The sequence below is a fragment of the Ictalurus punctatus genome, chromosome 17 (genome assembly GCF_001660625.3).
Source record: "Ictalurus punctatus breed USDA103 chromosome 17, Coco_2.0, whole genome shotgun sequence".
In the NCBI taxonomy this organism is placed as follows: domain Eukaryota; kingdom Metazoa; phylum Chordata; class Actinopteri; order Siluriformes; family Ictaluridae; genus Ictalurus; species Ictalurus punctatus.
Window position 1 is genome coordinate 15,053,571 of NC_030432.2, and position 27,618 is coordinate 15,081,188.

The following is a 27,618-nucleotide window of genomic DNA, read 5'->3' on the forward strand; positions in this document are numbered from 1 at the left end:
CTTCTCTAATGGCACAAAAATCATCGGTTAGCGTAATGTCTTAGCTTAAGTTTCTCACTCTTTACAAAAAAGTGCATTTTCCAGCGGATTTAAGAGTGCAGACAATTCAATACTTTAAGCTATTCTAAATGACGATTTCATTTTCATATTAATTTTTATTTACTTAATCACAGTCATTTTTTTATTGCTGTTAACTTTAGCTTACATTTCTCCAACATGATCCAAATAAAATCTAGTTAGGACAAATCCCAACTGACCTCCTACAGAATTTTTTCTTTTTGCTGCTATATAGGCTGTAACATGATGGAGCTGAGCACCCTAATGAACTCATGAACAGTACAGGGTGCGCATGCTGCCATTAGCAAATATTTGACTAAGAGAAATGTGGAAACAGTTTATTTTAATAAATGAGATCTGCCCATTTCCGTTTCTAAATCATTTATTTGAATTTCAGCTATTATTTTATTAGAGGTAGAGTTATGTGAAAGTGAAGCAAGCACTCGGCCGGGATACAAATATTCCTCCATTTGCATGTGCTGCGACGAGTCACGCTGTTCAGTGGACAAGTATTATTAATGACCGGTGGCTAGTAGTAGGTCAGCTGCACATTGCTTTAAGGCCCAAGAAGGAATACCATCTGGACCACCATGTGTCCTGTGATTTAGCTTTTTGCTAATGCTGCACAACTAAACTGATGGATTTTAGTGAGTAAAAGGGATCTGTAGGTAGTATTGACAACAAGTATTCAATTCCATGCTTTAGAGGAAAAGGTATAAATAGCTAGGAGGAAAAGGTCTGTCTATACTGTCCAGTTTAGATCAATTAAATAATTACGTTTTTATTACCCAATATCTTTTCCATATGGCTTTTCTTTTTGAGCTTTTGGGTTTTTCTATTTGCATAGAACTTTTTCTTACTGACACCAGTCTATAAACTTTCTCTCTAGCTGTTTGAACAATGAATTATTGTCCTCTGTATGGGCATGAATACATCCAGAGTAGTCTGAATGTCACGGTTTAAATTCAAAATCTCTCTGCTCCAGTGATCAATAACCAATCAGTCTGTTGTTGAACCTAGCAATAGGAGCAAACTATATGATGTAGCCATCACTTGAGTTAAGAAGTTGCAGCAGTGTAGGAGTGTATTAACTCGTGCTCCTCTCAGTTATGATCATCTCAATAATCAAGTGTCCGAACAAATCTTATTTTTGATAACCTCTTTAAAATCAGAGGAGGAGCTGATAAGAGGTTTGATGGGCTGAATAAAGTCTCAGCAATGAGTGATGTCAGCATGACGTGACCTTAACATAAACAGCTTGTGTTATAAGATAATCAATAAAGCCACTTGGCATTTGGATTATTATTGAGCTACTATGGTAGAGATTGTTAATCATTCATTTCTGGTGAATTGCAGAGAAGTGGAGAAGCAATATTTCTAAAGTGACGTATTCCACAATTAAAGATATTTCAGGTACTACAACTCAAACAGCTGTAATAACCATTCAAGAGATAATACATATGGTTCATTAGTCATGCTGGTGAATTTACAGTAGCAAGTATTTATTCTCTACTAATCCTTTCCTCATACCCTGAATAAATACAACGCGCCATGGCTACCCGCTGTGTCGCCGTGCCACAGTTTCAACATTTTCGTTGTAATTGTAACATCTTATTGCTCAATAATTGTGTGAAATTTACCGAATGATTATTTGAGTCATAATGTTACGTGTTTGGTTTAGATTTGTATCCCCTGTGGTTGATTGTATGGGAAAGTTCTAAATCTAAATGAGAGGAAACATCATTGCTTGGCTTGAAGATAACTATTAGGTTATTTGTACTTTTTGTAGCACTGAAACCCTAAATTCAGAGTTAATGGACAACTGTTGGCTAGAGGAACTGAAGATGTGCAATTCTGTCAGTGGCTTTTATCGTTGGTCATACAACAAACCCAAAAACATCACATTTACGCTGTTTACCAAGTAATTTACAAGCTTGCAAACATGCATATGATTTACATTCACAGCAATTAATGGCGCTCCAAAGAAGAGCGAGAAAAACCTAACCCTGACTTGAAAATGCAAATAACCTCATTCAAAAGTTCTATGTTCAGAGAATACAAATTTAGCTTGCAAATATTGCAGTTTTCTACAACAACAATATTGTGCAAGCCAATCTCTCAATTAACAACATATTAAGGTGCTCCAGCACACAGTGAACTGCATTATGTTGGAACTCTTTGCTTATTTATCATCTAAAATCTTGAACTTCTGTCAAACAAAACAGCAGAACACTACCCAAGCAAAAAACTGCTTTCTATCACCCAAGTAAAGTTTCTTTTCTTAGCAATGAACTGGACGCAGATCAGCCACATGAGTGTAATGCCAGTCATGTGCACCCAATTTTGGGTTTTGGCCAAAAAAATAAATAAATAAAAATAATAATTTCAACCAAAAAAAAAAAAAAAAAAAAAAAAAAAAAAAAAAACAGTACTAACCATACAGCCCGCTTGGTACCAGTGGTGAGAAGTGAGGTGAGGGTGCTTAACGGTGAAAGCACGGCTCTGACAGGAGAGAATGAGAGAGTCACTACGGGGAGTATTGACTTACACCGCGACACCGCGATGGGCCGATGAAATCAATCTGACTGGAGGAGACCAGGAATGACTGTTCTCCAGACTGGCCTCTCTGGTGTGTCTCCTAATTCTGAGACAGACTGGGTGGTGGCATGGCACTAACAAAGCCGGATGCAGTTTGATGCAGCTGTATCTCAAGCATGGCTCACTTTTCAAACAAGCCCAACTTCCATCAATCAACCAAACCACATATTTCCAAACCACAATAAATAAAAAAACAAACAGGTTTATCTTTGGCTAGGGAATATGTACTAAACTATAATCCATCCTAAACATCCAATGAGCATTGTGAGAAAACCAGAAGATAGTAGATGGCAAGTAAAATAAGCTGTGTGACATGGATATCCTCAGCCCAAGGCCTGCTATCTGCAAGAGAACATTCAGATATCACCCAGATCTAAACTCACACAAGACTCAAAGATCTACTACATGTCCCAAATCAGGTCACGGCAAACACAAAAGGCAAACTTCAGTCTGCTTTTTGCAGGACATCATAAGAGCTGAATAGGTGCAGCCCAGTGCTACTGAAACCTATTATGCAAATGCAACCTTATCCTTTTGGTGTTATCAACATGCTCCTGGTGACAAGAGTAAGAACTCGGCTCCAGCGCAGTGAATAGAAAGCGCTGTTATTTGAGACACTTTGCTAGCCCTACTGAGAATGTTCTCAGCCATTACCATTTTCTCTGCCTTTATACGACGCACGCACACCAGAAGAGAGCGAAATCAGAACAAGGGAGGACGCATTGCTATGGAAACATTGCTTTGTTCAGCAATGACCAGAGGGAGAAATGGCACTGGGTTAGGCAGAAAGCCCAACAAGATTAATGCTTGCTTCTGACAGCTGATGATTTGAGCAGGCACAGATCTGGCCATTACTCAGGTGCTGTGGTAGGCTATAATTCATGACTCCAACGCTGCCTCTGAGCCACATCCATGCCTCTTCTGGTTGATGTTCAACAGCAGAGATACAGCATCATGGCCTTCAATTTCTACAGAGTATAAACCTCTCCATTTTTCTGACGAGGAAAGGCATACCTCAACAGTCCTGGTTATTTGGTGATTGCTGAAGCAAATGCAAAAATGAGAGAGATACTTGCCATGTCTGCTTGCCAAAAAAAGGTGGCTCAGCATTCTGTTTCATGGAAGCCCAAAGACAAAATTGTGCTAGCCACACCTCACGAAGCCCATTTCATCACAGGGGTAGACAAATCAGAATTTAATTTGCTAGCCCGCCAAGGAAAATTAAAGTTCCAGTGTGCTGCCCAGCCATAAGTTTCATTGATGGAAAGCTTATTAGCTAGACTCAAAAGTGCTAGCTTATGTAATAACATATGGCCAGCTAGTAGGCTATTTAAGTGTAGCACATGAGAAAGTCACCAAGTCATTGGCAAAGTAAAATATAATTTTAGTCTGGCTAGTGGCTTTATTTTTTGTACCAGTCAGCAAATCGCACCTTCACTGATGTGTGTAGTGCAGCAGACGGTGCGATTTGAAAGCAAGCCTTAAATATTTAAAGTAGCAAGGTGCATCAGTCCACTGTAAAAAAAAAAAAAAAAAACACAACGTTTAAACATCTTTACATGCTAAATTAATTTTAGGTTTTGCAAAAGCCAATAGGATTCATTTTCCTTCTCTGGATTGAACGTAAAAGCAAAGCTATAAACAAGTAAAACTTGACAACAACTGTGCAAGAGGTATGCCTCAACCTAAAACATATCTAGTATTACTTATTACTAATTTGTACACCAGGGGGTACGTATTACAGAAACGTTCTATCTTAAGTCTCAAGTTAAGATCTGATAAGTTAAATTAAGATTTTTCACAAATTCGTATGACTGAAGCAAATCTTAACTTGATTCTTATGCGATCTTACAAAACCGTATCTTATATCTAGTTAAGAAATCTTCAACTGCTCCATCGAGTTTGATAATCAACTCTCAGGTCTGTTACCAAGCAACCAACAACTGAATTAAACTTTCAATGAAAATGGGGTAAGTTGAACAGTAAAAACACTTGCACTATGACAGGTATTGACAGTTCGCTGGCCTCTGTAATGTTGGTCGCAATTCCTGTGCTAATTGCATTATCATATTACTTCGAAGTTTGTAATTATTTATTAGTGTTTTGTTATCAAAGCACAGAACATCATCGGAGTACTCCAAAAGTCTTTTAAAGATCACAGTTCTTCGTCTTGCATCAGAAATAAATGAAACGCCATTCTCAGATATGGCGATTGTAATGTGACCGTTATCATTGGTCTTAGGACACAAGTGGGTTTAACCTAAATAAGACACTTTTTAGGATTTTTTTGTCATGTTAGGATGCTTCTGTAATACCCTTTTCCTATCTGTATTTGCGATAAGATTATGCACTTAGGAAATGTTATTCTGTAATAGCTTTTGACCTAAATGAGGTCCTATCTGAAATTGCCATGGTTACCAAACAGATAAGATAGGATTCTAAATTTAGGATCTTTCTGTAATACACCCCCTGAAATAGCCTTAAAATATACTTCAAACAGAGAGAAAGCTATCAAACAAAAGCTATTTCCTAGACAGTATAAATAATAAAAAGTCAAGATTGAGAATACAGTAGCATAATTGCGAGAATAAAGTCTCAGGACAGAGGCGTAAGAAAAAATTTATTTTTGACTGGCTATGAAACCTGCTTGTCCAAGGCTAGCGATCTGTCCAGCCTTTTATCAGAACATGTCCTGATCTTTCACAGCTCTGCACACTACCGCCTCTCAACCACCTCCTCGGGAGTTAACTGGAGGAGATGTATGTGCCCCAATGGTCTCTGATCTTTCTGTGAAGTGGCTTATGATGTTCATGAACTTAATGTTCCTCCTCAGCCCCTGTTAGGACTCAGTAAAAGAATAGTGAAGCAAGAAAGTCCAGCATCCACCAATAACTAGCTACTATATCAAGATGCACTATTCAATATGCAAACAAAGTGTGCTGGAAAAAGAATTACTTAATAATTAAGCACATCCAATCTGTAGTTCACTTTTCACGCAGTGAAACCCAACGGTTTTGTCAGCAATTACAAAGAACTTTAAGTCTCGTGGGAAGCCCTAACATTTTAAGTTCTGCTGCCAGCTGGGAGTTGGCTGTTCTCGAACACAGACTGAAAATGCCCTTAAGGCTGAACAAAAGAGCAATACAATCGCACTACCAGAGGGTTTCTATTCCCATATGAGCAAAGAGGCCAATTTCATTCCATTTCAAGATTTTTATATGTTCTTAAAATGATGGACATTCCCCACACGTGTGGCTTTCTTCAAATATTCTACGTGAATGGTTTATGACATTTGACCTGGAGGACGCCCATTACTTTATATCCTCTCACTGTCATACATAAAGATGTCGTCTTTAAACACCGTGCAACATGGTCCGAGCTTATTATGCAGAGTTTTATTTGCACATTTGAAGAAGCGGTGCAGTCATCTCCCAGACAAGATAAACATTAAAGTGCCCCTATTATGCTTTTCCAGATATTCATGTAGTGTGTTATACAGCCGTTTGTGAATGTAAAAAGTCTGCAAAGTTTCAAAAATCAAAAGTGAATGACAAATGGAGTTGCTGACTCCCAAAAGAAAGAACCAGTTTTGAACAGCTGAAAAGAGTCGTCAGGAATTCCAGACTTCCTGTACAAACCCCGCCTCTGGTCTTCATTGGCTGCTCGCGAACAACGTGTACTTTGACCCGCTTTCAAACGCTACAGTTGTAGTTGTGTCCTGAAAGAGTTAGGTTTGTCTAGAAGACGTTGTTTTCTGCACTGCAAAAGCAAAACCACTTTGCATGGACTCCCACAGGATGAGCATGTAAAGTGTCAGTGGTTAGAGTTCATTTTTAAAATGATACCACAGCAGTTCAACTCCGACCTTCATTTTTGTTCCCGTCATTTCACGAACAACTGCTTCCCAAATCTAGTTGAGGTCAATGCGGGATTTGCAAAATGATTATCCGTTAAAGATGGGGGCGTACCCACTTTATTTGGACTGTCTTGCGCCTCTGGATCATAACCTGCAAGTATGATTAATTATATGTATACATTTTCTACCAAGTGTTCCAAATGCGTAGTTTTGTGTTGCTTATCGGCTAACTCATGAACCACGAGAATCATCATAGTACATGTGTACTCCAACACCATCCTCACTCCACTACACCAATATATTAACTATAACATATCCACACAGATTATTATGAACATGTATTACCACTGTATATGACCAAACCATGTTTGTTACTCTAGGGAGATTGTCACTTATACTCAGAAGCACCTTCACAAGTTTCCAGTCATTAAATCCCACCAAGGCACTTGTGTTAGAAGCACAATTACTGCTTTCTTTTGTGCTTTTACCTATAAAGGTCATTCAGATTCCAGTGCCTATGTTGACGACACAGGAAAAAATGGCTGCAAGCACTTTCGATTTATCTTGTATGCAGCCTGCACCTATGAGGCACATTTTCTTAAATAGAATGCCAATATCTGTGCTCTTTTTGACAGGTACATGCAGGACACATTTACTCACACAGAACTGGGGCCAGCTGCTCATTTTCCAGGATGTCCCTCATATGGATAAGCCTATTTCTATCCAACTGAATAGAAGATACTAGTATGTTGGTGTGTCATTGCAGACTATTTCAGCCTCCTATGGAGTAGGCCACTCAGCTAGAGGCGTGGACACATGATGGATAGTATAAGGGAATGTTGTTCTGCAGTACGTTCAGCCACCGCATGCATTCGACATGACTGTATCCTGTATCTATGGCACATAAAATATACAAACTATATTCAATATTATCAAAAGGATAACCATTTCTTCTCTTCTATCCCATCTGCATTCAACTTTGAGAAATGCCTATATCTTTTCCACAGTGTAATGAAATGCTGAACAAATGTTTAAACAATTTAAGTTACTTAAACAGCCCCAGGGCTCCAATAAGGAGTGTGCTATTTAATCTGCTTTCTCTCAGAGATCTGGAAGAATGACATGGTCATGAACAACTGCCAGACTTGTGCAATAATAGACATCTGACAAAGTGTGAATGAAAAACAGCTACCTGAAAGTGCTGATCATTATTCTAACTGACAAGAAACTGACTCTCAGTCCAAGACGCTCAGCCTGCGGAACTATCTAACCACAGTCATGCACAAAACTGGGCAGAACCCAGATTGTTGAGTAACCAGAGATGCGCAGCCTTTGCATCATAGTTACTAACAATTCTAACTATACATTCTTTGTGCATGTGGGTTCACAGTATGCCAATATTAACCTAATCTGAAAGCAGTTATGGATGAAGGTGCCTGGGTCTTTATGGGGCCTGGGAGGGGTCTACTCTGAGGTAGTAACACTCAGGGGAACTCATTTGTACCTTTTGTATGCAACGTCTATCGGGAATGTGCATGTCCTGTACATTTAAGTCAAATTATAAACCTTGATTTGGTTTAATATAGGTATTGGCATGCACTTAAAGTAAAAACCCTCCCTGAAAGACTTGCATATAAATAATATTGAGAGATTTTCAGCAGCATCCAAGAGTTATTTTGTAATGAAAGTCAAAAGCCACTGGTATACTTCATTTTATTTATTTATTTATTTATTACATGTACGTTAGTGTGTGCACACAGTCCTACGCATAGCCTTTCAAAGTATACTCCCCATTTGACATGTACGCGTACACAGGCGGTCGACGCATGTGCATTACGACAACTTGCACTACCCCTCCTGGCCTACAAGAGTCAGTACAGAGCAGTAAAGCAGGTCTTCTGGTGCGAAAGGACGACAACGAGGAAGAATCACAACAGCACAAAGAACAAGGCTTGAGCAATCTCATGCCACGATTAGCAACCATATACAAATCCTTATACACTTTAAGGCTAGAATTATACAAATACAGATACTTTCTAACCTGCACCCGTTTCAGTCTCTACCATTTTTTTCTTCAACTACCTTGAGAATCAACGGCCCTGGGTCACCGCTGCCACCTTGTGGAACAACTAAATAGTGCAAAATAATTAAACACGCATGTGTGACCTCACAAATCTGGCGGCACGCTACAGTACGCACGTACTCTGCTGATGACGAAATTTGAGTCACACGTACTGTACGCGGTTTCTAGCATACACGTAAAAAGTGAAGCATACTTTCTGCTTCAGTTGACCACGATGCCATTCAACTACCTGCTAACAGTGCCAGTGGGATTTAAGTACTTACCTTCATCGCTACCTAAAGAGACTGTCCAGCTCTCTCCCCTGCTCAGCTGTACACTCTCCTCAAAAGGATCAGCTACCAAAGCTTCAACGTTCACGCTAACACCACCTTCTTCCTCCACCGAGTCTCCGCAGTAACTCAGTGCAACTCGTCGTATCGCTGCATTGCATTCTAGAAATTTGAGTTCAACATTTATGGTCACCACTACTTCTACTTTGGATTCCTCATTAACATGATGTTGAGCTTCTCTGGAAAATGGTTAGTGACCAAAAAAGAAAAAAAAAAGAAAAGAAAAAAAAGATCTTGCTCTTTTGTTCACTTGTCTGAGATAGCTGATGTTTTCTTCTCCTATTAAACACTATTGTAACTGTGCTAACAATCATCAGCGCTGAAGACCATTAACCTCTCATGGAAATAATGAACATACAGCAACAAGCTACAAATTAGAACACGTCTCATACCATATATCTCTATACAAACATATTAAAACATGTATCAGGGTGAAGTTTTCCTTTAATAATAAAAAACAAATGGTAATTTAAATTTGTACAAAATTGTTTGTAATTAATATTTGGCAAGGACAAAAGTAGCACTGACTATAAATGAGAACTTGCATTTGACATCCTAAGAAGGTGATTAAACATTGATTATATTTCATTGGAGTGTCCATAAGAACAGCCAGTCACCTAAATCATGGTCTTATCACACTTTAGACCAACCTGCAATTTTATCCTTTGGGTGTGACTTTTGAATGAAGCACATGGAGATAACGGCAACAAAATGCCAGGCTTCATTCGAATAAAAATGAATTTTATTTGCTTTTTTTCCACACTAACTGTTGTTACCCAGATGAGGATGGGTTCCCTTCTGAGTCGGGTTCCTCTCAAGGTTTCTTCCTCTTAAAACGTCTTAGGGAGTTTTTCCTTGCCACTGTCACCACTCAGTGGCTTGCTCAGTTGGGATAAATTCACACCTTTAATCTCTGTATACCATGTTGATATTTCCGTAAAGCTGCTTTGAGACAATGTCTATTGTAAAAAGCGCTATACAAATTAAATTGAATTGAATAGAGAGAGAGAGATTCCGGATGCAGGGACACTAAAGACTTAAAACGGACAATGCTTGGTCTATTTAAGACTTTGTGGTTTACAACAATCTTCTCTGAAGCAGGTTGCTATAGTGATTGAGCTACCTAGATATCGAACCACTTTTGTGATACCACTAAGCCCGGGTTACACCCAAAGCTGTCTCGATATCCTAAGAACCCTTGCTTTGTGATACACCTTTCTAGAGGCAAGCATGAGGTCTGGGTTGCACTCAAGGTTGTGGCAATAATGGCCAGGCTAGCAATGGGTTATGAAACTCAAGTAGGGCTTTTATGTCAATTGCAACAGCCATTGCCATTCGCAAGAAATATCAATTGTGCATTCCTCGCAACACTGTTAGGTTAGATGTGATTCTTAACACCCCCAAAGGTACACAAGCACAAAATAAAAACGTTTCAAGGCAGTGTATAAATCATGAGCTGTGAGGCGGGGAAAAAATAAAAACATAACAGGGCATGCATCACGGCTGATAGGTAGACCCTTGCAAAACAAAGGAAATGGGGAAAAAATGGTTCTGATCTCTACAATCTTTACAAGTGGGTAAACAGATGGGTACCTTGGCTATCAGGTTAAAAAAAAAAAAAAAAGTCTGATAGCGTCTGAATCATCTGGGTCAAAATCTGCTGCAGACAAACAGGCAGGCAGAGAAAAGAGAAGAGCACAGAAGGAAAAGGAGGGGGTGGTAAATGAATGGAAAATGTGAATCGCGTCATGCATATTCCGCTTGGTTTTTCGTAAAAGAGCGATGGCTATGCTGCTAGGCAGTGACTCCTGCGTAACACTGATATTTGGCCTCACCAGTTTCCACTCTAATCTGGCTGAAGAGTAATGGGCCAGTGGTGTGTTAATACCAAGCAGCACACTGGGCAACAAGTGCGTTGGTGGAGGATGGTGGCTGAGTGATTGTGTAGCTAGAAAAGGTCACGGACAGTGGGATCAGCCATCACACTACATTCTTATCAACTGCACCTTCACAACACCTTCAGGTGCTCTCCTAGTATACCATTTTCTCACACGGGCGGTCTACAACCATGCCACACACACCCAATCGCTTTACACACACTTTAAATATTACCATGCACAAGAACATTCCACTTAATCGCGCCCTGATTTTTACCACGCACTATCTCGCTCTCTGACACACACTTGTCAAAACCATTAGTGGACAACATACAGCACAGTTCACACCTGGAGAGGGACCCTTGACTATGGTTTGACAAGGAGGGCACAAAGCCACTTACTTAAATGCCACAGCACTAAGCTATGCACGTGACTTCCTCGACAGATATTCTATAATTTACACCAAGATAGCAATGCCTGTTCAGACTAGTGAGAGGTAATTACTATTCTAATCCAGCAGTAAATGTAAATGACGCACTTATGGCGTAAATTGCTTTATACTGTGTCTCTTTCACCCATTCACACACACCAATGGTAGCAGAGCTGCCATGCAAGGCGCTAACTTGCCATCGGGAGCAACTTGGGGTTCAGTGTCTTGCCCAAGGTATGTGGAGTCACATGGGCCGGGAATCGAACCGCCAACCCTACAATTAGTGGACAACCCGCTCTACCACCTGAGCCACAGCCGCCCCGTGATGTGTGAGGTGCAACCTTTTACAATCAACACCACATCAGACAGCGTACACATATTTCCTCTGATGGAAGAGGGGGGAAAAGAAATAACAACATATTTATACTTTGCTCAGGAAAAAAGCCACAAAGGAGGGGTTAGACAGAGATTCTGGATTGCTTGTGAAATCTCGGAAAATGAAGTCACTGCATTTAGCAAGTGATCAAATTAACAGAGGGGAAGAAGGATGATGAGGTAATGATAATGAGAATGTACAGAAGAATGGCATGATGGGATTTTCTAGCTACTGTCCAGTAAAGCATAGAGCTAAAATCTTTTTGCAATTCACTCTGTGTGTGTGTGTGTGTGTGTGTGTGTGTGTGTGTGTGTGTGTGTGTGTATATATATATTATATATATATATATATATATATATATATATATATATATATATATATAAATATATAAATATATATATAAAAATTAAGACACTTTTCATAAATTGTCATCACAATAAGCTGAACAGAGACTGGCTGCAAGGATAAGTAGAGCAAAAAAAAAAAAACCCTATCATTGTAGTCTGTAGTGTTGCTCAGCATAAAATGGATGATTGTTGAGTTATGGTCAGCAATGGCAAGTTCTGTGTGTTTGATTGGCGGCTGTGGCTCAGGTGGTAGAGTGGGTTGTCCACTAATCGTAGGGTTGGCGGCATGTATCCACATGCCGAAGTGTCCCTGGGCAAGACACTGAACCCCAAGTTGCTCCCGATGGCAGCTCTGCAGCAACTGGTGTGTGTGTGTAAGAATGGGTGAATCAGAAACAGTGCCCAGCGCTTTGTAGAACCGCTAAGGGTAAAAAAGCACTACACAAGTGCAGACCATTAACCACCGAGAGCCGACGTGTATGATTAAGTTAGGAACATGAGTGGCATCACAGGTTAGCAATTTAACGTTTTCAGTATAATACACTGAATATTAATACAGCAGTATAATACACAGCCAAAGAGATTTTAGTGCAGTCGTGTCCCCTGCTCAGAGGTGAGCGAGGGTTGGTGATGTTTTGAGGGAGTCACAACCGTACATGAAAGGGATTAGAACAACTGGAGTAAGGAACATGATCAGGTGCATTATTTTATATAAAAAAAAATAATAAAATAAATTTTAAAAAAGAATGAAGAGGTAGATAATAGACAGAAATCCATTTTAAATGGTATTTTGAGAAAGTCAGTGATGAGGTAACTGTCTGATTATACACTGTGACACTGTAACAACCCTATTCAACATCTTTTCTATTCATAAGATGAGCAAAAAAAAAAAGTTTTTTTGATGCTGTGTTTTCAGACTAGCAATAGTGAACAATGTGGAAATCAGAGCAACGTTCTTCAAACAAAAACGAAACACGATCATCTGACAATAAAAATATGCTGAATGCAAACTGGGTCATTAATCTTAGCTGTCTGCAAATCAGACCCTGGCGTGCCTACTTGCTGGGAACCGTCTCCGTTGACCATGCTGGGTTGAGGTTGAGGAGGTGGTGGTGTGAGGAGTGGCAGATCTTGGCTGAGTAACTGGCTGGACTCCAGTGGAGGGGTGTGTTCAGCCATGACTCCTTCATTCAACCTAGAGGAGGCACAGGACACACAGTCAAGTCAGTTATACTGTATGTACTTGGACATAAAAGACCTCAGAGCAACTGTACAACAATACATTGACGTTGGAATGGCCATCATTACTGACGTGTTTTAATCCAGGTGAAAAATTCTCAACCATCTACGGTACTGCGCAAAAGTTTTAAGTGCCCTATTTTTGTTTTCAGTACAAACTTTGTTACAGATTTTTTATTTATGAGCCAGTACAAAAACATGCTAGATTCCCAAACAGTAGTTTTCTAGCACAAAATTAAATGTTACAGAAAAAAACAATTTATGTCAGTAAATAAAAGCAGCATATTATAAGAGACACTTTTCAGACAAAAAACTTAAATGATGGCTACAGGGTTTTGCTGCAAAAATAAGAAGCAAGTGCAACAGTCAGTCTCCAGATGAACCGTGTCTGGTTCTGCAAGATGCTCAATAAAACTTACAGCTCATTTCCTTAGAAAAGTATAGAAAGTGTACCTGAGACTACTCTTTTTATGTCACACCAAATATTAACGTTGTTTCCAAGTCAAGTTTGCTGTAGTCCTTTTGAGGTACATAAAGTACCCCTATAGGTACAAGGAAAACTCAATCTACACTGACTAATATATTGTTGGATGGTTTTATTCAAAGAGCATGTCTACACCTTTACCCTTACAGACTTATATATATATATATAAATAAAATACTTTGAATATTCACAAAGATGCAACCTGAAACAGACAGTTATGCTCCTGTTCTTCCAAACACACCAAGACAAAATGCTAAGAGTCAACAGTGCATAATACAGAGTAGGATTGAGCGTCAAGTTATGTTTAATTAAAAAAAAAGAAAAAAAAAAAAAAGGAAGAATCAGAGCTATGTTAATATGTCAGAATGCAAAGATCAATGTTTCCTCATATTGCTCACTACTATTACGCAGTACTGCTCTGTAATGTTAACACACGGCTAGTAAACTGGTTAAGTGCTCACTAGCCTGATCTCAAAATCTCAAAACTATCAAAATGTACCAGAAAATCCAAGGCTTGTTTAACAGCAGTATAAATTAGCCAGCTAGCGTTGGCAAATTACTATGGTTTAAGAGGAATCAAACCCTTTGGGGCATGCAGTCATTTGAAAATACTCACAGCAGTCAAGTGTCATATGCCAAGTGCTGCAATATGCAAAATAACCTCACATTAAAATAATAAAGCTACATTTAGAGATTATTTGAAGAATTGCATTTTTTACTAACTCAAACTCAAGACTAACTTCTGTGTTTAATTAAAGAGCGGGAATGTAAAGTTAAACCCTGAGGCTAAGCCGAAATGAATCCGGATAGATCTGAAAACAGATTTATTTATTTATTTATTTATTTATTTAAAACGCTCTCTGTCTACACTGGCAGTACAATATCGTCCACCGTCTTCTTTGTTTTGAGCTAAATGGGTCACATGACAAAATACATCATTTTCAAATATCTCGCTTTTCTCAGTCCACACAACACACAGAACGACGCAAAACCAGCGCTGTCAAATTCATCCACTTCTAACAGCATTTATGAAAAGCTATGTTTTCGCTGTCTCGGGGTGAGCGGAAGGCCAAAACGTGGAGAGAGAGAGAGAGGCGTTTTCAGATTTATCTGGATTAATGTGGATGTAGCCTGAGTAAAACGGCAGCATCCAAACTCCAACAGTTTATAAACACTTTTTTTCTTTTATAAACCATTTACGTAGTTCATTTACCTTCCTGGCGTGAACTGAGGTTAAATACTGAATAATCTGCACAACAAACGTCACTTATTCTTCACCCAGTGCACCCTTTTAACACAGTTGTGTGCAACAGAGCTTATTTATAGCCTGACTCATTGTATTTAAGGACTGAGCTGCCTGGGTGACGTGAAACAGCACAAAGAAATCTTTTTTTATTCTCCCTGTCACATGTATACCACCAGAACCACCACACGGATTCAATATAATGCAAATAAAAGCCCATCAGTCACAGTATGGATCCGGTGACTACAAAGCGTGCACGCACACACACACACACACACACACACACACACACACACTCCTGAGCGGTCTCTGATTGATCAGACTTGCAGTGAATCATAGACAGGGAGCTAATAAGTAGGAAATGGCATGTGTCCTTGAAGCTAATTAGTATCTGGCGCATGCATTAACAGAGCTGATGGTGATCAGTTTAATCAGCCAGCCCCCTGCTTAAGTGTCAGGGGTGATGAGTGTAAGAATGAATCCCACTAAAGTCCTATTTTTGGACTAGTTTTGCATGGGGAGGTGGGGTAATGCAGTAATTACCAAAGAATCTCAGGGATTTCAGTCCCATCCAAATCCATCACATCAGTCATTTTCTACGTGACTGCATCTTAAAAGATTAGACCGTATTTTATCGTCTATAAAAATGACCAGTAGAAATAATTCCAGGTAATATATAATGAACTTAAATTGACGGGGGAAAAAAAAAAAAAAAAAAAAACCCACACACCACACCCCATCTACTCCTGTGGGAAGAGAGGTTTTATGCTTCAGTATAGACACTTCCAGGAAACTCTATCGTTTCCCACAAAAATGAAACCAAGTTTAAAACTCAGAACAATAAAAAAATATGGATGACGTTTAACAAGACTTCCCTCCTGGGGTTTGTATCGAAGCCAGGTTGTTTGCCTAGCGCAGGCAAAGCTGTTATGGTCATGTGACATACTACTGCTCAAATGCTTATAATAAAGCAGTGATTCTCAACCAGGGGGGCGTGGAGAGATCAGAAGAGGGCCACAAATTGTTTTCAAGAAAGAAAAATAAAAAAAATTAAAACACAGACAGGGCATCATTTGGGTACTCGGTATATTTTATTGCTTTTCAAATAGAATGTGCTAAATGAAAAACCCTGTGTTCCCTCTCCCCCTGTATTTTCTTTTTGCTGCAGAGAGGCAGAGCTTAGCCTGCCTTTCAGACCCCTTTAGCGACTTTTGTGCCCAAAAAAAAAAGGGGGGGGGGGGGGGGGGGGGGAGAGAAAAAAAAAGGGCACCTGAAATCTGGCAACTTTTTTGAAAAACCTTACAACTTTCCAAATGTGTCCGGTACTGTCCTGCAAGCATGAGGTCTTACTTTTCCTCTGCACACTCACCTCTCACTGTGTCTGCTCTGTTCAGTGAAGGGCTGAGAACCGGAGATTTAAAAAGGTCATGGATAACATCGATATATGTAGATATTTTATACAGAATAAATAATCATTATGCCTGGTCTCCTCCAATATGGAGGAGGGGGTGCCACATGATCGGGAAGGCTTGGGGGCTTTAGTTACAAAAGTTTGAGAACCTCTGTCATAAACTAACAAGATCTTACAGTAAGGTTCAAAACAAGCAGTTTGCATTAAAGTGAGGTGCATGTAGTATATATGCACTTTTTACTGCGACAACCAGGCTTATACCATGGTCTGTCTGAATACTCGATTCCGATTGGCTGGAAGGTGAGCATTCAAACCGTGTAATGCACAGGTAATTCCAGTCAATTTAAATCACAGTTCTAAGTTAATGCGCTGCCTGTAAACAGCTGCAACCATAGTAACACACAGTTACAGCTACATACAGTAGTTAAACTCACAGCGTCGTTATTAGTAGAGATGGGGCACAGACGCAGGTCATTCACACACCATCGCTCTCTTTATTATAATTCATTCAAAGATATGTAATCTTATTGCGCTACTTTATCTGTGTATGATTTACAGTGAGCCGAATTCTAGATGTAATGACCTGTAAATATCTATTAATTTTGTTATTTTTATCCTTTCAGTCAAATTTTGCATTACATTAAGGACAGCTTTAACATGTCATTGCATGCAAGTGACCATTGTATGAGCAGGACAAACCACAGCTAGGTGTGTTACATGATTTTCATGCACTCCATGCATTTGTGCATTAAATGGATTATCCTTTACATAGATATATACATAGTACAGACACTCCCATCTCTGTGATTCAGACACAGATCACGGCAGCATTACCTAAACATCAAAAAGCTTGGACCTGGTTTACCTAAACGCTTCGGAAGAGCCACGAGGTTTAACACGCTCATCGATTCCACTTCTCTCAAAACAAGTCATCTATGAAATGTCTACATCTATGGAAAAGTCTGTTTACACAAAAAGAATGAAGGTCCTAAATATTGCCTTGTTAGGCCTATTGTTATTTTGTCATCTGTAAGAAAATGACTGACTTGTGTGTAGGAGTGTGCGTTCATAGACCTAAAGACGTTTACTCCTTTGTCAGACGCTTTTTTCCAAGGCAGCTTACAAGTGAAGCGAAATACAATCACAACACAAAGCTGCGAAATGAGCTAACAGTGATATACGCTGAAACTTTCCAATATATGATCACAGACGACTGTAGGATAGATGTAGAAAAAATACAAAACAAAACAAAGAGAGGGTTGGAATAAGAGCCAGTACACAAACGCACCACACACAGTCAGAACAGTAATACTTATATAAGGAACAGAACACAATGGGCCGTAGTGTCATAGGGATTTTATCCACAACGGGGTGCTGTGGAGTTACTGTTACCATCCTGAAGGTGATTGTTTTCCTAGGACAGCACATCAAACATTGTCTTATTCCTCTTATACCACAGACAATTGCAATTTTTACATTCATTAATGAATATCAAGCATTTTAAATAGAACATACATTTTAGCCACAGATGGTTAGTAATATTTAACACGAGGAAAGTTAGTTCCTGTCATCACTTTCACTATAGCAGCTGTACAGTCTCTCTTATCAGCCTCAATTTTATCCCCTCTCAGAGTTACTAAGACAAAGTTTGATGCTTGTCATGTTACCAGGGGCATTAGCTAGACTGTTAATCTATATTTTTTTAAAAATTACATTTTTTAAAAACCCCACAATGACATTAAAAAAAAAAAAAAAAAAAAAAACCCCACTAAAAACATATTTCTACATAAACTGTGTCCATGCATTTTCTTCTTGCATGTAATTGCTTGCAAATGCAAAAATTCACTGAAGATACAAAACTATGACACTGCTGACTTCTTTTACTGACAAACTGCTCCAAGTGCAGAATTATTTGGGGCAAAAGAAAAAAAGCTCTTTGCCCCTAATACCCAGGGCCAGGTTACACCCTCACGTGTAAATGGTCTGCTTTTAGCCAAAGCACTTTACGCAGTGTCTCATTCACCCATTCACACACACACACACACACACACACACACACACCCCCCCCAATGGTAGCAGAGCTGCCATGCAAGGCATGAACTTGCCATCGGGAGCAACTTGGGGTTCAGTGTCTTGGGACACTTTGGCATGTGGAGTCACGCGAGCCGGGAATCGAGCCGCCAACACTACGATTAGTGGACAACCCGCTCTACCACCTGAGCCACAGCCGCCCCATGTTACTGAGAATCCAGAAAGTGCAAAGTTCTCAATCCTGAAGACTCTCCCATCAGAAAACATACTGACTATTACAAAGCGCTGACACTGGAGACTCCTTCTACAAAATTTTATACTGTATAAAAGTCTTCTTACAAAAAACTTCATGTCAAAGATGATATATTTTTCTTTCCTAAATAAACAATTAATAAAATCCATTTAAAAATAGCCTTAGATTATGTGTAGAGTCTGCATAACACGAAGTATGAGTCGCTATAGAAACGATAACGTATTAGAACTGGCGCAGTGATGTAATCCTAACATTTGAGCTAAAACTGGAGCTACTGTCCAAGCTGCAGTTAAAGAAAATGGATCAAAATCCTCAGATTTGAGTTCTACATCACTGTGGTATAGAAGATTGAGTAATACTGCCCATATTACGCATTCCTCCGTCATTCTCACATTGGAGGTCAAAACACAAGAGTGCTAGAGGAGGTAGTTAGTGCACAAAGTGCACTCCTGCTCTCACTGTCCCTCTCAGACTCACGGCCACATGACGTAAGCAATGGGGTGTTGCCTCGGTGTCCAAATCTGTTCTCCAAGAAGCAAGAGGCCAGAGCGCGAACACGACTTCTTATTAAGACTTGAGGAAAGTGAGAGAGAGGAGAAGGTGCACTGACAGCCAGGTTCATATGCTACGCCTCTGAGTCAGCTGCAATTATTTCAAGTGGTGATGACATGAGCTGTCTCCCGACCCCTGTTTGGTCACACACAAGGGTTTTCGTTTGCAATGTCACAGTACTCAACACCACCCACACAACCCTCAATTCCACAAGCATGAGGGTATTACAGGCCAGAGAGAAAACAGGAATGCAGAGAGAGAAAGAGAAAATGGTTAATAGTTTGCAGGTGTTAGAAAGCCAGAGCAACAAACACTCAGCTGCATGTCATCTGGACCTACAGGTTATCTGTGTTTGTGTAAAGCCACAAAATTGTTAACAGACCTGAGTTACTACTTCAAAAGAGGCTCATGAGGAAGAAGGCTGCCAGCTCTTCATCACCTAGCCTGGCACTGCTGGCTTGCAATAAGGCAAAGACTGCACTGGGAATTAGCTACACAGGAATAAAAGGTTGTTTTTACCCTCTATTGGCAACTAAACTCTAAACAAAAGATGAAATGATATTACAAAGCACAGTCTCATGGGAAAAGCTAGACTTTGTGCCATTTGATCATTTTAAATTAATTATTTTATCTAATGAATCACACATCAACTAATGATTTTCTTTTTCTATCTTTTCTCCCTGTACAGTGTGTAACATATACCTACCAAACAAATACGGTGCTGTGAAAAAGCTTACTCTTCTGGTTTTGTGTAGATCTCATACTAAGTAGTTTTAGATCTTCAAACAAAATACAATCTAAAACAAAGGCCACCTGAGTAAACACACAATACAGATTCTAATCCATTATTATTTTTTTATTGAAGCAAAAAAAGTTATGCAACACCTATCACCAATGTGAAAAACTAATTGCCCCCTTAAACATAAAATCTGGTTGTATCACCTTTAACAGCAATAACTGCAAGCAAACACTACAGATAACTGGAGATCAGTCTTTCACTTACTTCTAGCACTAGGATTTACTCCTCTGCTCCTCTCACTTGACTCATCAATCCACAGAACATTCTCCCAAAAGATTTGAGGATCATCAAGGTGTGTTTTGACAAAATTCAGAGGAGCCTTAATGTTCTTCTGGGTTAGCAGTGGTTTTCACCTCGCCGCTCTTCCATGAAAGCCATCCCCCCCCCCAGTGTCTTTCTGATAGTGGAGTCATGAACAGTGACCTTTATTGATGCAAGAGGCCTGTAGGTCCTTTGATGATGTCCTTGGCTCTTTTGTGCCTTCCTGGATGAGTCTTTGCTATGCTCCTGAGGAATTTTGGAAAGCTGCCGAGTTTTTCCATTTGGAGATAATGGCTTTCACTGTGGTCCTTTGGCATCCCAGAGCCTTTGAAATAGCTTTGTTCCTAGACTGATGTATTTAAATCCCCATCTTCCTCATCATTTCAGGAATTTCATTCAATTTTGGCATAGCGTGTTACTGGCTAAAACTTCATGCTGTTGAAAAGTTCTATTTAAGTGCTGCTTTGATTAAACTGGGTTTGCAGTAATCAGGCCTGGTTGTGTCTAGTCCAGCCAGCTAGCTAGTCCAGTGTCTAGTAATTATGGGGGCAAATACATTTTCACACAGGCCCAGTTGGTATTGGATAACTTTTTTTGCTTCAATAAATATCACCATTTAAAAACTTCATTTTGTGTTTACTCAGATTGGAAAAACAGAAGAAATCAGACAGACATGTTCAATACTTTTTCACATCACTGTACATCCAACTCGATATTTTTAGGAGAAAGTTACTCAAGAGTTCTTCCTACGGTTAATAGTTCTAGCTTGCTAAAGGACTTCCATGAGCCATCCATTTCACAATATTTACCATGTTTATTGACAGGAACAAACTTCAAATTTATAAACATTCTTTTAAATGCAGTTTCTTGATCAATATGCAAAAAAAGCTTAGTGGTTATAAAGACAAATGGTAATAAAAAAAGAAAAAAAAAACATAAGGCCTTTTGCATAGTTTGTAATAGGGGGACGCTTAATATACACATGCTGTGAGTGACTGATATGGTTCGTAGTCTATCCAAGCCTGTTCTGCTTTTCTTTTTTTAAATCATGAAAAGACCAACACATCTGCCAAACACCACAGCAGGCAGCTGTTTTCCCCCATTTCTGAATGCCAAACATGTTCATTTCCACACTGAGCAGGTAACAGAATATTTATACAAATACTCATGGTTACCTGTTTTTACAAATACAGTCATATAGTCATATAGAATATTTCAATATTATGTAGTTTGGATCATTAGGAAATTATTTACGTTAATAGCATAGGGGTAAAGGATAACGTGCTTCCTTCTGAGACACGTGAAGCCAGACGTCCATCTTTGAATTTGGCATTCAGAGGAAAGTGCTATGTACGCTCTTCCACATACATGAGCTCACAGACACCCACGAATGGCTCAGTGTCAGTGTGATTGACCGGGGAGAGAGAGTATGACATTGCTCCCACCATTTTGCTCTCTAGACTCCTGGATATTGTCTTGTGATCTCCCTACAATAAGGCGAACACTTTTCTGTTGCTGTTACTTATATGTACACACACACACAAACACTTACTTACTTCAGTACTACTTGACTGTACTTAGCTGTTTATCCAACCATCGATTTTCTATAGCGCTTGTCCTACAGGGTCACGGGGACCCTAGAGACTATAACAGGGAGCTTCGGGCACAAGGTGTGGTTCCAAACCATCGCAGGGCACAATCCCATACACATTCACACCCATTCATACACTACGGACACTTTGTACATGCCAACCTACCATGTGAGGAAACCCAGAGGAAACCCCCGCAGCACAGGGAGAACATGCAAACTCCACACACACAGGGCAGCGGGGATAATCCAACCTCAACCCTGGAGGTGTGAGGCCAACATGCTAACCACTAAATACCGTGAGTCCTACTTAGCTTTTTATATACTAACAAAAACAATAATACCCTTAAATCTCCAGTTTGTATATCTGATCAAATCAGGGTAGACAACTGCAAACAAATCTAAGAGCACTGAAATCCTCTTAACATTACAGTTTTATTCTCACCCATTCCCTAAACAAAATGACAACTACATTCTCTGCTCCAGTGTGTTAAGTTCAGCTATAAGCAGAAAACCATGATCTGAATTTGTATAGTCATCATGTTAATCTTTCATACACCTCACCCCATTCGCCCACTATCATACTTAACTCATTTTAGTAGAAATGAGTTTTACTGTCAATACAATGCACATGTTTTCCAGGTTATTTGTCACAGCTCAACTTAAAAAAATAAATAATTAAACATGTTGTATTACATTTGCCTAAACCTGATTATTTGAGCTTTACAGTGCAATACAGTCAGGGGAAATCTCCAAGTATGCTGCAAGGGCTTTCCCAGGTTTCTGTGATGACAACTTTCTTTGGAACTGCATGATAAAGGATGAACCCTACCCTTAAAATGACATTCTCTAGACCAGAAAGAGAAAAGAAAAAGAAAAAAAAACACAAAACACACACACACACACACACACACACACACACACACACACACACACACACACACACAAACTCTGGCTACACACAACCCTACATCAGCCATTTGACAATCTCAAATCCGCACAGCTTCCTTCCTAATTTTACCAGAAATTACACTGAAAGAAAAACCTAAGCCTATGTGGGTGGGGAAATAGAAAATAGTAAAACGAGAATGAAATAAAAAGAAAGATGACCCATGAACACATCTGCTAATCAACAGACGAAAGAAGAACAGCCAAAAATTCCCTTGTGGAGAGGAAACATTTTTTAAAAGCACAAAACACTTCTGCCCTGACCAGAAGATAAAAGTTTGAACAAATGGAAGTAAATAAATAAAAAGAAATAATAAAATGAAATAAATAAAAAAGATCAAATCAAACATAAAAACAGCTGTGTACCCAAAAAGCTAAAAATGTTATTAATTATATAATTACGTTTGATGTGTTTGTGTTAACTTTATAGGTGCATTGTTAGTTATATCACCTACCTACCACCCAACTGCTCAGTAAAGCCCGAGCCAAAAATGAAAAATGTATTTTAAATAAAGTGATGTCTAGGCTGAATCAGATAAGCATGGTGATGTAGATACGCCACTCCTGAAAGCACAACGAGCTATACAATATTTTTCCCCATGAACATTAATCACAAGAAATGTAGCTTAGATTTCACTGGTTTGAAAGTACTAATTACTAAAAGACGACTACACACTGTTCCCATGCACAATAATTGGCAGTGACAGAAAAATACACTTTCCAGAAATACAAAACTGAACCGCTTTCTTCACTTTATTATTAGGTTTTCAGTTTCATTGATTAAACAACCCTGAGTGCTTTTTGGTTTCTCAGTACACAGTTTCAGTAGCTTTTTTCGATCATTTTGCTCTGTACATCTGGTTGAACTTTAGTCCTACGCACGCCATAGCAAGGCACATAAATGCAGCTCAGACTTTGAATTGTACACACACACACACACACACACACACACACACACACGAACGAACGAACCTGGACTGTCAAACTCAGAAACTGAAGAGAACCCACATTGCACAGTTACATGTCTGTTCCTATAAGCCTGATTTAACTCATGCTGGAGTTAATTATAATAAGCATGGGTGTTAAATCAAAAGAACCCCAAAACTGGCAGCGCTGGACAAATCATAAATTCATAAGTGAACACACAAGTAAAAGACCCAATGTGCTGCCCAGGCTGGTGTTTTGGTTGACTGGTGACCCAGCTTAAAATAAATAAATAAACAAACAAATAAATAAATAAATAATAGTAGTAGTAGCTGACAATTTAAAAACATATAGCAATCTAATGAAGTGCATTCAGGGTTTTCCCTACCATACAAAAGCTTAGGCGAGGCACCCAAGTGTTTCTGCGAAGCGCCTTATGCTGACTAAACATAAAAAGGCATTTAGGTGACATCAGAACAAACATAAAAACAATGGTGAGTCTTCTATGCAGTGACGAAAATAAATAAATAATTAAATAAATAAAATAAATAAAAATAAAAGGTGGTTTGATCTCAAATGGAAAGGTAAACTGGTAACAGGCCTGACCTAACAATCAATTATCAGTGTTTGTGTGATAGAAACTCATGGCCATGCTAAACAAACAGCTGACTGGGTATTTCTCTGTACAGTCAACACGGGATGGTGATTACAACCATCGACTCGGTAGCAAGACAAAAACAAAGAATGAATGAAGTACAAACTTTTTTTTTGGTCAGGGAGTAATTTTTGTGGATGTTAACAATAGTGATAGTAGATAGAGAAAAGATATAATTAAATGTAGCCTATTTTACAACTAAAGTAACTGCCAACCTAGTTAACTTATATAGATATTCATGTACCGAATTAAGTCACGTTAGCCAGCGAAGGCAGTTAGTTGCCGTTACATAAAGATACCGTGACTGAACTAACGGTAGTAATGCATCATGGCTTGGTAGCTAAACAAAGTTAGGCTGTGTTCACACAATGTCTTTTTCTAACCACTGGTCAAAGTGTTTCGTTTTATATACTCTATATATATATATATATATATATATACATACACACACACACACAAAAAAAATTTAAACGCTGTCCCAAAGTGACACAAAAGATGCCCACTGCGTTTTTGAAAACATGGAATACTCAGTGGGAGCATTATATAAAACAGGTGCTGACCGCTTCAAAAAAAAAAAAAAAAAAACAAAAAAAAAAAAACCCCATCAAGTGTCAACACAGCCTTCGGTAGCCTTTTCTCCAAACACCTGCGGGTTATGTGGCATTTCCCTCAACTGTCCCAGACAGAAATAGTTTTCTCCCCTGTTCCTGCAGTGTAGTGCGAGAACCAGACAAAGACAGTGACTGAAAATCTGACGGCAAAATAAATCAAGAAATTCTCTATTATTAGAAAGTGGTTCTCCTGTATGTCCTTTGGTTGCATTTTCAAACTAATTGCATATGTATTTCACCGTGTTCAGAAAGTTAATCCACATATCATTTTCGTTAAATCCCAAACATGTTATTTGGTGAAATGAACAGACTTTTGACCAAGTACTGTCAGTGTTGGCAGCTTTCTTTCACAAATACAGTACGGATAATGGTTAAAAACAATGTGTGGGGGGGGGGGGGGGGGGGGGGGACTTAAAACTAACAACTTAATTTCCTTCTAATCATTTTTTTTAATGTCAAAAATACACTAAAATAAAAAAACCCAGTCCATCTACAGAGATCACAGCTGCATGGTTAATTGAATTAAACAAATAAAACAGGAACTAAGAAATTACTAAGAATAAAGCCAGAACCCCTATAAACCAGCTACAACCTTTATTGAGGACAGTGAAAAATGACATTGTTCACGTTAAACACTGCAGTACAGCTGTTTTGTGCAACAGTTCCTCTCATATCTGACAAATAAATTACTAATCTCCTTTCTAAAATAAAAATCAGTGAAATACAGAATTGATTGGCTATTTAAATGTGATCACAACTTTTTTCTGTGATACAGCTGACATTTGCATGCAGTTACCTGCTAATAAACTGCACTGAAATCTCACAAATAAATCTTTTGATGATTCAAGGGTACTGATTAACCAAAAGTGTGCTCGATCCCATTACGAAGAGAACATTTCTGAGGCTTCTCCTATAATGCCTGATGAGGTTGGAGAAAACATGGCAAGGGATCTGAGACCGTTCCTCCATACAGAATCTCTCCAGATCCTTCAAATTTCGAGGTCCATGCTGGTGGACTCTCTTCACTTCACCCCACAGGTTTTCTATGGGGTTCACGTCAGGGGACGGGGATGGCCATGGCAGGAACTAGTGGTCAGTAAATCATTGTTGTGTTGATTTTGATGCATTTTGGATCATTGTCCTGCTGGAAGATCCAACCACGGCCCATTTTAAGCTTTCTGGCAGACGCAGTCAGGTTTTCATTTAATATCTGTTGATATTTGATCGAGTCCATCATGCCAGGTATCCTAACAAAATGTCCAGGTCTTCTGGCAGAAAAACAGCCCCAAAACATTAAAGAGCCATATTTAACTGTGGGCATGAGGTACTTTTCCATATGGCTACCTCTCTGTATGCGCCAAAACCAACTCTTGTGTTTAGTGCCAAAATGCTCTATTTTGGTTTTATCTGGCAGTAGAACCTTCACAGAATATTTGTCCCAATAGTTTTACTTGGAGACGAAACAATACTGATATCAACATCAGGCTCTTATCAGTATCAATAACACAAGCACTGCTCAAGCCAATGCTGGGGCATTATACTAATACCGTCTCACAAGTCTCTCTGAAATTAGATACGGCACTAATTTCACATTACCCTGCTTGAGATTTATCTTTTCAGATCCACATACGGCTTGACGCGTATCATTCGTCATTCGAAATGAGCACACTTCAACCAGCGAGGACCAAGCTGCCTTTACTTCCACCTTTACTCCAGTGTAGGACTTCAGCTGCTCATGCCCCAACACACCAAACCTATGAGGTTAGGCATCATTAATCTCACTCCTGCAGACGTGGCGGTGCAGCTGAAGTTCTCATCGCAATCCGGCTATGGGCCAAATCACGGCCTGCTTATATTCAGAAGGATTAAGTGCAACCCAATCTGCCATGCATACACAAAAGCCTACTGCTCCACGCACAATGCGGAGACTCAGAAAAGAAACAAATGGACACTGTGTCGGTTGAAGCACAAGTATGTGGCAAAGCGGTGAGGCGTTACACCAGCACTGGAGCACAACAGACACAAAAGGCTAAAAAGTCAAATAGCTGCAGTATACAACTTTTCAGCCGTGAGAAGTAAAGCGGACAAAACCAGACAGCGGTATAAAATATCCGGTGCATAAAAAAAAAAAAAACGCACAGTTTGCTCGCTTTTGGAATTTAGGTCTAGGAAATACTGTCCAGAAATCTGAACCATTCGTGAAAACCAAGACAAGACAAACTATTTTCTATAGTTAAACAAGCCCCGAATATAAAACCCCGAGGTCTACACAGCACATCCAGTTGTTCTAATGATAAAATGTGATTCAGGACTGATTAACGTGACCTGAAAAATAATATCCGACGTACCAAAATACCAAAACACACAAATCTTGGACGCTTTTGTATGAAATTCCTACCAAAAAAAAAAAAAAAAGGCTCACATTTTCTCAAAAGGTCCTTTTGTAACTCAAAGTGTCGAGCATCCAGGAGTGTGTGAGACCTGGTGGATTTATTTATTGTTAAAATACACAGCAGAATAAAAAACGTACTATAGTTATATTGCTGTGTTTATTACTGCTGAGAGCTGCTTAGGAGGAATGACTGCCAAACAAAACCTCGTCAAAATGACTATAAAGCTGTCGCTTCTTTTTCTTCTAATGGGAGTTTGTTCAATTTGAGTGTAGT

At 39.2% G+C, this 27,618-nt stretch overlaps 1 protein-coding gene across 4 annotated transcripts in view; it reads right to left on the reverse strand.

Annotated features, from left to right (window-relative positions):
- The window catches only part of fndc3a (fibronectin type III domain containing 3A), a 74,888-nt gene that overhangs the window by 45,396 nt on the left and 1,874 nt on the right, over positions 1-27,618 (reverse strand). For all 4 annotated transcript variants that reach the window (XM_053687153.1, XM_017490855.3, XM_017490854.3 and 1 more), the window contains exon 2: positions 13,013-13,148. In XM_053687153.1, the coding sequence (XP_053543128.1) occupies positions 13,013-13,132 (120 nt within the window). In that variant the 5' untranslated portion in view covers positions 13,133-13,148. The remainder of the gene's footprint in view (positions 1-13,012; positions 13,149-27,618) is intronic.